Genomic DNA, 14,619 nt, shown 5'->3' with positions numbered 1-14,619 from the left:
AAATACCAGTCAAGCGAGAGGATACTCTTTCCGCGGTCGTGGTCGTGGTCGTGGAGGGAGAAGCAATCGTCCTGTTTGCCAACTTTGCAATCGTGTTGGCCATGTTGTGTCGAAATTCTATCATCGGTTTGATATCAATTTTCAGGCTCCTACATCCAACTTAACCCAGTCAAACCCGAATACCTTTGCAGCAGGACAACAAGTATCTAGCCAAGGTCAGCATGCATTCTACTCTTCATCTAATGATCCTCATCTTGATAACTCTTGGTATATAGACAGTGGAGCAACAAACCATATCACGGCTGATGCTCAAAATTTGCAAAACAAGGTGGAAAATAAAGGTACTACTCAACTACTTATTGGAAATGGACAGCCCCTTTTGATAACTGAGATTGGTACAAATCCTTTGCATTTACCGAAATCTTCATCTCATTTACTGCTTAACAATATATTTTGTGTTCCCCAAATAACCAAAAATTTATTGTCCATATCCCAATTAACCAAAGATAATCATATTTATATTGAGTTTTATTCTGACTATTGTGTTATAAAGGATCTAGCTACAAGGAAGGAGCTAGCTCGGGGAATGCTTAGCAATGGCCTTTATCAACTACAACTTCCTAAGTCATCATTTCATTCCATTTTTCCAAGAAAACAACACTCTTGTCTCTGTGTTGAGCCTTTAAATTCCAAGAAGAGTCCAATCTCAGTGTCACGTTGTAAGAGTCCATTTAGTGAGCTTGCTAGTTCAGCTCAAACTCTGTTTGTTCAATTAGCCAACAATAGTAATCTTGACCTCTGACATATGCGGCTTGGTCATCCAAGTCTAAGTGTAATGAAAAATATGATAATCAATGAAAAAGTTTGTTTCAAAGTCCTTCCAAATTTCTGTGATGCTTGTCACATTGGCAAATCCAAACATAAGCATTATCACTCTTCACCTAAATCTGCCAGTAAACCACTAGAAATAATTCATTCAGATGTATGGGGAGCATCACCAATATTATCTAAAGATGGATATAGGTACTATGTTCACATTGTGGATGAATACAGTAACTTCACTTGGATATATCCTTTAAGATTAAAATCTGATGTAAAAGAAACTTTCATTCACTTCCAAAAATTTGTTGAAAGAAAATTTGACCACAAAATTAAAACTCTTCACTCTGACTGGGGTGGTGAGTATCGCAGTCTTGTTCCTTTCCTAAATTCCTTAGGAATTCATTTCAGTCATCCTTGTCCCCATACACATCCTCAAAATGGAAAATCCGAAAGAAAACACCGTCACATAGTTGAAATGGGTTTAACGTTACTCACTCAAGCCTCAATGCCGCTGCACTACTGGTGGGAGGCTTTTGGTACCACTGCATTCCTCATAAATCACTTGTCCACTCCAACATTAAACCACAAGTCTCCCATAGAAGTTTTGTTCAAAGTAAAACCAAATTTGCACTTCTTCAATGTGTTTGGCTATGCCTCATTCCCTCATCTTCGTGCCTATAATCAGCATAAACTAGATTTCAGATCTACAAAATGCGTTTTTCTTGGCTACAGCCCCAACCATAAAGGATACAAATGCCTCCATCCTTCTGGCCGTGTCTATATAGTTCAGAGTGTCAAATTTAATGAATTAGAGTTCCCATTTGCTGCTGCAAATTTTAAAAATTCTACAATAGATACTTGTTCCAAACATGTCAATTACAGTCAATGGTTTCCAGTGCTATCTTCTTCTTTGCAGGAACATGATGATTTAGGAAACACTTTGGATGATAATAGTCATTGCTCCTCAAATCCCGACTTATCTCCTGCTGTCTCAACCTCAAGCTCTGCGCCTTCACTTAGTCACGGTAAAACTCTCTTCTCTGACTCTTCTAGTCCACGACCCTCATCCCAAACAGATCCCTCTTACTCCACGTTGCCCTTAGAAATCCACCTGCCCATTTCGCATTCACCAACCCGACAGCTCACTCTTCCCTCAGTTGCACCTCCCACAGTACCTATTCCAACTACTGGCCACCATATGACTACCCGTTCCAAAGCAGGAATCTACAAGCCTAAATTTCTCTTAGCCGCCTCCTCTCCCTTGACCAATCTTATAGACACTGTACCAACCTCAGTTGAGCATGCTCTCACTTCTCCACATTGGTATTCGGCTATGAAAGATGAACATACTGCACTGATAACAAATTGCACCTGGCATCTTGTTCCTCGACAGCCCCACATGCATGTTGTTGACAACAAATGGGTCTTCCGCATCAAGTATAATGCCGATGGTACAATAAATCGGTACAAAGCTCGCCTTGTTGCCAAAGGCTTTCAACAACAGCCCGGTATTGACTACTTTGAAACTTTTAGCCCTGTTGTTAAGCTATCTACAATTCGGATCATTCTCTCTTTGGCAGTCACTCATAGCTGGGATATTCAGCAAATTGATATCAATAATGCCTTTTTAAATGGCACTCTTCAAGAAGAAGTCTTTATGGAGCAACCAGCTGGTTTTATTGACTCTACCAATCCTTCTGCGGTGTGTAAGCTCGACAAGGCCCTCTATGGTTTAAAACAGGCCCCTCGGGCTTGGTTTGACAAACTCAAAGGCTCTCTCATTGCTCTCGGCTTTAAAAACTCTGTTTCTGACACTTCTTTGTTCTTTTATAATGATGGTGCTGCTGTTGTGTACATTTTAGTGTACGTTGATGATATTTTACTTACAGGCAATAACACCACTCACGTCTCCACCATCATCTCTAAGCTTCGGTCAGCTTTTGCTCTGCACTCTCTCGGCTCCGTGACGTACTTCCTTGGTTTTGAGATAACTAGGGGGCATCATAGTCTTCATTTATCCCAAACCAAGTACACAATAAATCTTTTAAAAAAGACCAACATGATTGCTGCCAAACCTTGTTCAACTCCCATGAATCAAAGCAACAAACTAAGTCTTCAAGATAGTGCACCCTTTGATCATCACACTCTATACCGAAGCGTTATCGGTGCTCTCCAATATCTTACACTCAGCAGGCCGGATATTGCCTACTCTGTGAACAAGTTAAGCCAATACCTTCAAGCTCCCACTCAAAACCACTGGGTCGCTTGTAAGAAAATCTTACGTTACCTTGCTGGAACAATTGGAGACGGAATCATGTTCACTCGTGCCTCCACCTTAACTATTGAAGGTTTTTGTGACTCGGATTGGGCAAGCTCTCTTGATGATAGGAAGTCCACAACCGGCTACTGCATTTATTTTGGTAAAAACCTGATCAGCTGGAGCTCATGAAAACAGAAATCTGTGGCTCGCTCAAGCACAGAAGCCGAATATAGAGCTTTAGCTCAGGCTTGTACAGAAGTCGTGTGGCTGCAATCTTTGTTTACTGAGATCGGCATTGATTGTAAGGGACCAACCATAATGTGGTGTGACAACTCTAGTGCTAGGCAGCTAGCATCTAATCCAGTGTTCCATTCAAGAACAAAACATATCGAAATAGACGTGCACTTCATTAGAGATAAAGTACTGAACAAGGAAGTGGAAGTAAGATACATTCCAACAGAAGAACAAGTAGCCGATATACTTACCAAACCTCTCAGCATTTCACAGTTTCATTATCTTAAGAACAAGCTAGCTGTTTCATTATCTCCACAGCACAGCTTGAGGGGGCGTGTTGAAAATATTGGAGCCGTTGCAACCAAATTGAAGGACCACAATTGTGATGATGATGACAGCTAATCATAGCCTGTCAATAATACCATTCTGTTAAGATTTTCCTAAAAGCAGGGGAATTCTGTTTTAGAAATATTCCCTAATATTCTCTTTCTAGAATAGTCCTTTATGTAATATATAAAGTCAGATGTAATCCTTACAATTGATTAAGTCGATTCAGTAGTGAATATTCAATATACTCATTCAATACAATATCAATTCTCCACTTCTACTTATTTTAAACTGACATAATCATTACCTCAATCCATTTGCTTATAGTAAAACAAACTAATGGGGTTTCTCACCTCAATCCATTAGGAATCGTAATCCACGTCATAGCTAGAAACTGTGGCTGAGTGTGTTTGAGAACAGGCGTGGAAGAGTTGTGGCAGGAGATTTCGAATCGTTTGTCAAGAAAACATTTGGATGATCCAATTCCGAAAGGGTATGGAATATCTACATATCCACATTATTGTCATTAATAATAATGATCCAATCATAATAACATTAACAAACAAGTAGTAGTAGCAGTTCAGCAGACTCATCATCAGTGCCTCTTTCTTCTTTATTGATCACTTATTTGTTATCTGGTATCACATTTAATCAAAAAAACACACATGTATAGTACTTCAATGGTGAATTAAACTTCAGTTTGAATATATATATTTATTTATATATATATAAACAAAAAATACTATAAATTGATAAGCAAATATCTAATTAATTAAGACCATTTAATAGCAATAAGTCAAACTAAAAGATATAAGGTTAATTAAACAATTATTTGGTATATTGTGTTTTATCAAAATACACACTTAGTACCCCATGTTATATTGTTTTTCTAGTACCCTATAATTTGAAATTTTACATATTTGGTATCTTAAACAAATTTGATTAATGAAATTTTATCAATGCGAATAAACTGTCATCAATTATATGGGTTTCAAATTCAAATTTAATTACTTAATTACATAGAACTTAGAGCAATTTATTAGTCATATTAATAAAATTTTATTGATCACATTTGAGTCTAGGTACCAAATATGTACAATTTTAAATTATAAGGTACTGAATGAGTATTACAGAAACTGAACACAATAAAAAGACAGTGTAAAAAAAATAAAGAACACAACGAATTTTTACAAGGTTCAGAAACCCTTTCGGATAACCTACTCCTTGGGGCCACGCCCAGAGAATAAAACCAATTAATAAAGAATCACAAGTACAAAAATATTGACTTAAACAAAACAAGACTCCCTCTTGAGATTTGCCGCAACTTGTTGTACTTCTCTTCACTAATCTGATCTTGATTGAAACGCTCAACCACTTGAACTCCCTTCAATGGTCAGCGAGTGCTTGCATCCTCCCGACGCAAGGCTTGTAAAAAATCTTCTCCCGAAGACTGCAAACGCTATGTTCAAATTACAATGTGTATTCACTCATGAACATGGTATAAGCTCACCACTAAAAAAAAAACTAAACACACATAATTCTACAAGATCACGTGAATACTTATGATCTTGAATACAAAGAAGAACTCTCACAAATATTACAATAAAGCTCACAAATAATCCACCAAAGAGTTCCATTTTCTCACTACCTTTATAGCCCTATTTATAGAGTCTTTTTTGTGCTCACAAAGGCAGAGAAAGAATTCTTCTAATAAAGGCAAGAATCACAGAAGTTATCATTGATTGTCGAAGAGTTGCCTTATTTAGAAGATGCTGATCCGACAGATGCAATATCGGTGGGGACAGCTCAGACCTGTGTCGGATCAAAAACAAGCTCAAAAAGGAAACAACAATTAATGATATTAAGAACCAGTTTCCTGATTGCAATCCTTGAGCTGCACGAAAATATGTCAGCAAATAATCCAAAAAATAACTTTGGGTAAGTACCGAATATTTGCAATAACCTTTGTTTCCTCTATAAACAAAATGAGACAATATATGCTAAATAAGGAAGCATATTATTGACCAAAAATCACACAAAAGGAAAGAAGGTTTCCGAAAATTAGAATAAAGGAAACCAAATATTTTTCCAAACAAATCCAAAAAATATAATAAAGGAAAACAAATATTTCCGAAAATTATAATAAAAGGAAAACAAATATTTTCGAAAATTATAATAAAAGGAAACAATTAAATCAACAAATTTCTCTTTTAAGAAAAAAAGATATTTCTATAAAAATGTCAATTATAGGATTTACAAAGAATATCACGAGACTAGATAAAGTATTACAATACATTGTAATACTATCTTATTCTTTAGTAGTCAATAATACATGTTAATTAGTATTGTAATAAATTTTTATACTGTAATAAATTTCACAATAATGATATACTAGTCCATTTGCATGTGTTCCTCAACTATCTAATGAATGGTGATAATATTCATTAGATAGTTGGCTATAAAAATTCGTATAAAAATAACTAATTAGAAAAATGAAAAGGCCAAAATCATACAAAAACACGAGTACTACTATATTACATAATATAGTAAAAGTACCAAGCGTTGAATGCTTATACAATGAGATGAAACTAAATTTAACAATATTAACCAATAAAGTATTTCACAGTATAATTGATCTCTGAAATTTGAAATAAAAAGAAAATAAAGTGAAGAGTACTACAAAAGGAATATTACTATGTGTTCACACTTCCAACAATGGAAACTCTTGATGCAATGAGGAGCTAGTAGCATTACTATCAAAAGTTGACGATGTAGAAATATTCCAAGAGTAGTCTATAACTTCAGGTGGTGCATATGCTAGCTCTTCATACTCATAATTATGTTGTTGACTACCCTTAGAATCTTTATTATCAATGCCTTGAATCATCCTCTTTAGCTCCTTTGCTACTTCTTTCATGGTAGGTCGGTTCCTTCCACTCAAATGTAAGCATCTCTTTGCAAGATCAGCAACAATTAAGATATCTTCTTTCGGCGCATCTTTGAGAACTTGACCATCAAGAATGTCGAACAGACTACTACTATTTCTCTCCATCGTCATCATGAAATATGTTGCCAAACTTCTTCCTTCCTCCTCTGACCTTGTTGCAGATATTGCTTTTTGTCCGGTCAAGAGCTCGACAAGAACCACTCCAAAACTATAAACATCACTCTTATCTGTGAATTAGTTAGACTGAAAGTATTCTGGATCTAGATAGCCAAATGTGCCATAAACTAAAGTGGTCAGGTGAGTTTGCTCTAAGGAGATAGTTCTTGATGTACCACAGTCTGCAACTTTTGCCCTCAATTTTTTATCAAGGAGTATGTTCGTAGACTTGATATCTCAATGATAAATTGGAAAAGAAGCTGCTGAGTGTAAGTATGAAAGAGCTCCCGCAACTTCAGTTGCAATTCGTAATCTCATGTTCCATGTGAAAGGAAACTCTGCATTTTTGTCATGAATATACTCTGAAAGTGTTCCATTTGGGACGAATTCATAAACTAGAAGCGGAACATCTGTCTCCAGACAACATCCCAATAGCCTGACAACATTTCTATGATTGATTTGTGTAAGAATGACAACCTCGTTGATGAATTCAGAGAGTTTGGCTTCATAAATTATTTTAGACTTCTTCACAGCAACAATCTTTCCATCTTCCAACATTCCTTTGTACACAGTGCCTTGACCTGCTTGCCCAAGAACTCTGTCTATATTGAAATTATCAGTTGCCTTCCCTAACTCTTTTGAATCGAACAACTTGATTTGCTCGACATTGTTTTCACTTGAGTGTATCTGCTGTTCCAACAAAAGGCCACTATTTCGTTTGAAAAATGCTTTCTTGCGTTTAATTTCTTTTCTTTTCTTTATGAATATGTATAGTCTCCATGTACCACAAAGTAGGACTAATAATCCAAGAGGACTCCCCACACCTGTTTAACATGTATGAATAAATAAACATAATCATTCATTTATGGAAATTTGGAATTTTTAAATACTTATTCTTAATTAGTTTGTAATTTTAAATAAGCATAAATTAAATGAGATTTTAATATTATTATTTCTCTTCCTCTAAACTTTAATTTTTTTATATAAGTTTTATAATATATAAATTGAAATTTATCAAACATTTGATTTTTTTCCCTTTCTGTTTGTTTTGGTTTCTAGGCTAGATAATGAAATATACTGTTATTCATTTGATAAAAATATTGTTCAAAATACAATGCAAATTGATTTTTTTTTGTTTTTTCTTAAATTTTCGTTCATGATTGTTAAAATTGTATTTTTTTTTTTACTAATTTTGGTAAAAATATTATTTAGGAATATTTGTGGCAAAACTATCTAAAGTTTGAAGATTGTACGTAGCATAGATCCAATCTTTTTTTTAGCAGGAAAAATACCCAAAGTTAGTATAATAGTAATTTCGTCACTACCTGCATATTGATCTCCGTTAGGTGGTGACTAGACCAATTTCTGGTATTTTCCACTGCTAAAAAAAAGATTGAGCCTATGATGTGTACAAACCTCAAACTTTAGGGTAGTTTTGGTGCAAAAATTCTTATTATTTATTATGACAAAATAACCTCAATTTATTTAATTAAAATTTGCGATAGATATAAAATGTATTTATAATTTTTTATTAAAAATATGATTGATTAAAATATATGGATATTGACAGTAAAAATACATAATTTCTCAACACGTTACAGTTAAATTCCTAAGTTTTTTTCTTTTGCATAAAAAATACATCTTGTTACGTTTTTGGTAATAGTAGGTACCTAGTAGTTAAGATGTGATTATTTCTTTTGGAAATGTGCTATAATTTCTTAAGAATTGATAAATTTAAAAGATATTTTCACTTCTAGTTTTATTCAAATATTAATAAAAAATATATAATATAATGAAGTTGTTTTGTAAAAATGAGAGTAGGTGGATAGATGAGTTCTAATAGTAGAATAGTTATCTCAATTACATTATTTTATTATTTAATTTGTATATATGCGTGTAATTTTTAAATTTTGTTCCATTATATATTTCCAATATATATTATTATTGATTTTTATTTTTGGTGGAATGAATTCCTAGATGCACTACTATTATGAATTTTTACTATGTTTTACGTTAATTAACCACTAAAAAAATATTATTTTATGATGAATAGATAATCACAAAATACACACAAAGAAAATTATAAATATGAATATATATATATGCATATATATATAAAGACATACCTATAAAGATGCCTTGCGTTTATAACTACAGTAATAGTCCCCGATAGTGTTCCAGAAATCCAATTCATCAAATCTAAATGAATTGGATACAAAATACTAATTCAGATGAGAATGAAAATGTTGATTTCTCTTCACTGATCATTTTTACCTTTTGAAACCTTTCTTACATGTCAAAAACCTTACTATATTCTCTAACCTTTTTTTTAGTATTATTGAGATCTCAACTAAATTCCTTTGCTCTGAGATTTTTCTTTTTAGTACTGTTTTGCCCCGGAGCCCTGTTGTGGTCTTTGTTTCAATCTACAAATAGTTTCATTTTCGTCATTGGTTATGTCTTTCATCTTTTGGTTGTAGAAATGGTTTATTTTCTTAGGTTTTTGTCTTCTTCTTCTTTGATATTTTGTTCGAATAAAATTGTAGTGATTATGTAAGATAACACATGTTTCTACAATGAAAATGTATTTCTCATTATAAATAGAAATCTTGTACCGGCATAATAAAGTCTACAATATACATAATTGAACATAAAGATTACAAGTCTAAATTATCTAAAATCTCACACTTATAAAAGTCTACAAGTCTAAAATATTCAAAGTCTCGTACATATATAATAAAGTCCATATAAAATAATATTCATAACAAAGTCTCATGAAATAAAAAGTTGATAACTCCATACAATAAAGTCCAACTCTTCAAAACCAACTTCCAAAGGCAATATATTTCTGCAAAATTACTACAATATCACCCCCAAACAAAATCCATTGTTGAACCAAGGATAAAGAAGAGACTCTCCAAAATATTATTTTGGATGATAAACCTGAAAAGTTCATAAGAAAAATTAATATTACACAAAAATGTGTCAGCAATTCATCATGTTGAAACAAAAATGTGTAAACAAGAATCTATTCCACTGAATAGTTTTATATATATATAAGAGAAATGAGAATGAGAGAGAGACTGTACCAGTGGGGTGCGTGAGAATAATGTGAGCTTAGAGCTGCACGAAACAAAGAAACGAGAGGCTTCGGTTAAATATGTTTAAATTCTTATATTTGTCTAATTAAATTTAATTATAATAATAAACTTAAGCATTCCCAACACTAAATCTTCCCCAAGTATTTTTTTGTCACAATAGATAACAATTGGCTTTATAATCAATGTTGGAATAAATTAAAATGGATACTGATTAAACAATACATATAAACATTATTAAAATTACTTTATTAGTTAGCTCTAGAAATTATTATTATTATTATTATTATTATTATTATTATTATTATTATTATGTGTAATAAAACGAAATATGTTTATAGATACATAACACACTACAGCCAATCACAAAGTTCCTGGATTAAATAAAACAAATGGTTAAAGTGTTATATATGTAGTTTATTAGGAAAATGTACACATAATTCATTTTTAATAACTATTTATGAAATACTTTGAATTAAGAAATTCGAATACAAAACAATATTTTATTCTGCCTATTTATTACAATTACATTGTTTGTATTATTATTATTATTATTATTAAACTACAATAACCTATAAAGAATTCCACATTATAATTGACCAGGCAAATATATACTATTGTTTTTTAATTATATAAATTTGAAAAAGAAAATATAAGTGAAGAGTATTACAAAAAGATACCTTATAATAATGGTAATTCTTGATGCAACGAAGAACTAGATGCATTACTATCAAAAGTTGTTGACGAGGAAGCATTCCAAGAGTAGTCTATAACTTCAGGTTGTGCATATGCTAGCTCTTCATAATCATGTTGACTACCCTTTGCATCTTTATTATCAATGACTTGTATCCTCTCTAGCTCCATTGCTACTTCTTTCATGGTAGGTCTATTCCTTCCGTTCAAGTGTAAGCATTTTTGTGCAAGATTAGCAACAATTAAGATCTCTTCTTTTAGCGCATCTTTGACAATTTGACCATCAAGAATATCGAACAGAATACTGCTATTTTCCTCCATTGTCATTATGAAATATGTTGCCAAACTTCTTCCTTCCTCTGATCTTGCTGCAGATATTGCTTTTTGTCCAGTCAAGAGCTCAACAAGAATCACTCCAAAACTATAAACATCACTCTTATCTGTAAATTGGCTTGTTTGAAAATATTCTGGATCTAGATAACCAAATGTGCCATAAACTACAGTGGTCAAGTGTGTTTGCTCTAAGGAAATAGTTCTTGATGTACCAAAGTCTGCAACTTTAGCTCTCAATTTTTCATCAAGGAGTATGCTTGTAGACTTAACATCTCGATGATAAATTGGAAAAGAAGCTGCTGAGTGTAAGTATGAGAGAGCTCCCGCAACCTCAGTTGCAATTCGTAATCGCATACTCCATGTAAAAGGAAACTCTGCATTTTTGTCATGAATATACTTAGAAAGCGTTCCGTTTGGAACAAATTCATAAACTAGAAGTGGAACATCTATCTCCAAACAACATCCCAATAGCTTGACAACATTTCTATGATTGGTTTGCGTAAGAATAACAACCTCATTAATGAATTCAGAGAGTTTGGCTTCATCAATTATTTTAGACTTCTTTATTGCAACAATCTTTCCATCTTCCAACATTCCTTTGTACACAGTACCTTGACCTCCTTGTCCAAGAACTCTGTCTATACTAAAATTATTTGTTGCCTTCTCTAACTCTTTTGCATCGAACAACTTGGTTTGCTCGACTTTGTTTTCACTCGAGTGTATTTGCTGTTCCAACAAAAGGCCCCCATTTCGTTTGAAAAATGTTTTCTTCTGTTTAATTTCTTTTCTTTTCATTATGAATTTGTATAGTCTCCATGTACCAAAAACAAGTACTAAGACTCCAAGAGCACTCCCAACTCCTGTGTTAACAAGTTATGAATAAATAAACACAAATATATGACATTTTTTTAATCAAAGCATTAACAATTAGTTTGTAATATTAAATTGGCGCAAATTAAATAAAACTTTATATTGTTTTTATTTCTCTTCAAAACTTTAGTTTTTTAATATAAATTTTATGATAAATAAACAGAATTATCACATTAATTTATTTTTTTAAGGTATTATGAAAATTGATTCTTTGTATTTTATTTCTTTAATCTTCATTCATATCAACAAGTTTACTCTATGAGATGACCCACATACACACATTGCTTTGTAGAGTGACGTGAAATTTCTATTGTGTCACTTAAAAAAGGATGCAAATGTCTCTATTTTATTGTAGTAATGTTCGAGTAAAAAAGTGGAAAATTTCCAATTATTCCAAAATTTCAAAACTTTATAGTTAATTTTTAACAATATTTCTCTTATTTGAAAATAAATTTATAATTTATCAAAAAAAAATGTATTTGTATTATTTAAATTGTACAAATAAATATTTAAAATTTTGTTCTAATATATATTATTATATCGAATATTATTATTATTTGTTTTTACTTTTGTTGGAATGAATTCCTAGATGTACCACTATTGGTAATGATTTTTTGCTATTTTTATAGAATTAGTTAATTAACCGTGCATGCATTATAAATATTATTTTATGAATTAATGAATTGATAACCAGGCATACATACATAAATATGCATTGTATATAATAAAGACATACCTATAAAGATAAATTTGCGCTTATAACTACAACGATATCCCCCGATTGTGTTGACGCAAGTACTGCCTCCATGACATGGATTCGGGATTTTCTCATCATTGCATTCATTAATATCTGACAATTAATTTGTATTATTTTTCTTGTTAATATATATTTGAAATAAATATTACTATTTTATATGTCTTTATTATGATATATATATATATATATCTTTGTATTTCCATGAGTTTACATTACATAACACATATTTGTACGTTCTTGTGTAATAAGTACGTGCATATACTTTCTTAAAATTGAATATCTAAAATCAATAATTAAATAATATATTGTCAAAATAATAATAAATTAAATATTCTATAGACATACAATATCCTTTATCCAACTAAAGCAATTTATTTATTTATTTAGTCCTATAAATAAAAAAATGATCATGTATTTCTATTTCTAATAATTTATTATTTTATTATATTTGTTCATAATATTTATAAATAGAAATTGAAACACAATTTTCATATTATAACAAATATTATAAAATTTAATATTAAAATTCATTATAAAAAAATTATAGTTTTACATATTATATTATATTTAGCAAATAATGTAAGTAATTACATCAAATAATCTTATTAATGACATTTATTATGTTAAAAAATATATGCTCTTTAATTAAGTTTATATCTCCTCTGTATTCAAGTGTATTATATAAATAAAAATAATTAAAGTATATTTTCTCCACATTTATTAGAACATCTTTAAAATTAAAGAGTAAACAAGTTATTTAATTTTAGAATTAAAGAGAATGGAGCATATGCAAAGCAAAACATAAATTAAAAAAAAAAACTAATTATTTACATAACTAACAAAAACATCCAAGAATATATATATATATATTAAATTAAAAAATATTAGTGGTGGATTGAGGATTACCTTGACATCCGTCCTGAATGTACGCACTCCCTCGAAATCCATTACTGCAGCGACAGCGGTATATCCGATTTAGAGAGGAATTTAAAGTAATAACATCATAGCCTTCGCAGTCGAAGCTACTAGATCTAGATGTGGTTGGCAAAACATGTGTTTTAAATATGTCAAAATACGTAACATTAAGGGACCAACTTAGGAGGGCGGGAACATAATAAGGATCATGGGATGTTTTGTATTTATCAATTTCATAAGGATCAATCAGGAATGCATATTTGCAATATTCGTTATCACGATTTGTTGCAAGAGTCGTACTAGAATCATTATCCATGGAGATTTTGAAGCTGCCACCACTACCCATAGAGAAAGAAGTACGACAACATTTAACGCCATCGTCGCAATTACTAAAATCAATACTATTGGATGATGATAATGACGAGCATGTGGAGTTGCTGCTACTGCACCCATCCTGGACGACCCTGATACCGCTCCTTATTTCGTACTTGGCAACAAGACCACAACTTACTGCAATGAAGTCATTGTAAGAAGAATAGGAAAATGGGGTTCCTGTTAAATTTGCTGATTTTTTGCTTGTCTTATTTGCACAGTTGAAGAAACTGATGGGGCTTCTCACCTGAACCCATTCGGATGGTCTATTGTCGTTGTCGTCATCATGTAACGAAATGTTAAGTACCTGTAGTTGAATGTTAACGAAATGTTAACTTGCATAACCTCACCATACCATCATATATTCCAACCAATCCACTATTCACACACACCTCGATATGAACTACCCCACTACACTTACATACATAATATATAGCCATCATACATATTTTAACTCTTTTTTCACTGAGATATCTTTAGTCATCTTGTTAATCTTTTAGTTTAAAGATGCAGTAGTTTATTTCATAACTCAACCCCAAAGGAAAAGCTTCAAAGTCAATCAATTTTTCACTCACCTATTCCTCCCTTCTTGCTCACCTATTGCTCTTCTTGGACATCTATACAAAACAATCCAAATCAATTATGAAGGGCTTTAGCTTGGTACAATAATGAAACTCTAGACTAGTAGCAGGTGGTGCCTAGAATTGTTGGAAAATTTCCAGAAGAAAATCAAGTGTTGAAAATCTGGTAAGGAAATGACCCAACATACTCTTCACCAAAAATAATTCAAAACAAACTCTTCTCTATAGGTCTTGCTCTGTGTATTTTTCTAAGG

General features: G+C 32.0%; 1 protein-coding gene and 1 pseudogene across 1 annotated transcript; both read right to left on the bottom strand.

Moving 5' to 3' along the window:
* Positions 1-6,344: 6,344 nt before the first annotated feature.
* On the bottom strand, positions 6,345-7,834 carry LOC133786183 (wall-associated receptor kinase-like 1; annotated as a pseudogene).
* A 2,620-nt stretch (positions 7,835-10,454) lies between these two features.
* Positions 10,455-14,268, bottom strand: LOC133786182 (wall-associated receptor kinase-like 1). The gene is made up of 3 exons (XM_062225390.1): positions 14,230-14,268; positions 13,404-14,091; positions 10,455-11,730 (listed from the first exon to the last, which is right to left on the bottom strand). Exons 1-3 carry the CDS (start codon positions 14,266-14,268, stop codon positions 10,526-10,528), a joined length of 1,932 nt encoding a protein of 643 aa, XP_062081374.1. The 3' UTR covers positions 10,455-10,525.
* Between the last annotated feature and the right edge of the window lie 351 nt (positions 14,269-14,619).

The sequence above is a fragment of the Humulus lupulus genome, chromosome 6, assembly GCF_963169125.1.
Source record: "Humulus lupulus chromosome 6, drHumLupu1.1, whole genome shotgun sequence".
Classification (NCBI taxonomy): domain Eukaryota; kingdom Viridiplantae; phylum Streptophyta; class Magnoliopsida; order Rosales; family Cannabaceae; genus Humulus; species Humulus lupulus.
Note: the sequence above shows the minus strand (reverse complement) of the source record. Positions and strands in the feature narration are given on the sequence as shown.

Excerpts from the sequence above, each read along its gene's own strand:
- LOC133786182 (XM_062225390.1), bottom strand. The coding sequence starts at position 14,268 with ATGACTAAAGATATCTCAGTGAAAAAAGAGTTAAAATAT. Across the intron at positions 14,092-14,229 it reads TGAAAAAAGAGTTAAAATAT|GTACTTAACATTTCGTTACA; the intron begins GTATGATGGCTA and ends ATTCAACTACAG. Across the intron at positions 11,731-13,403 it reads CATTCAGGACGGATGTCAAG|GAGTTGGGAGTGCTCTTGGA; the intron begins GTAATCCTCAAT and ends TTGTTAACACAG.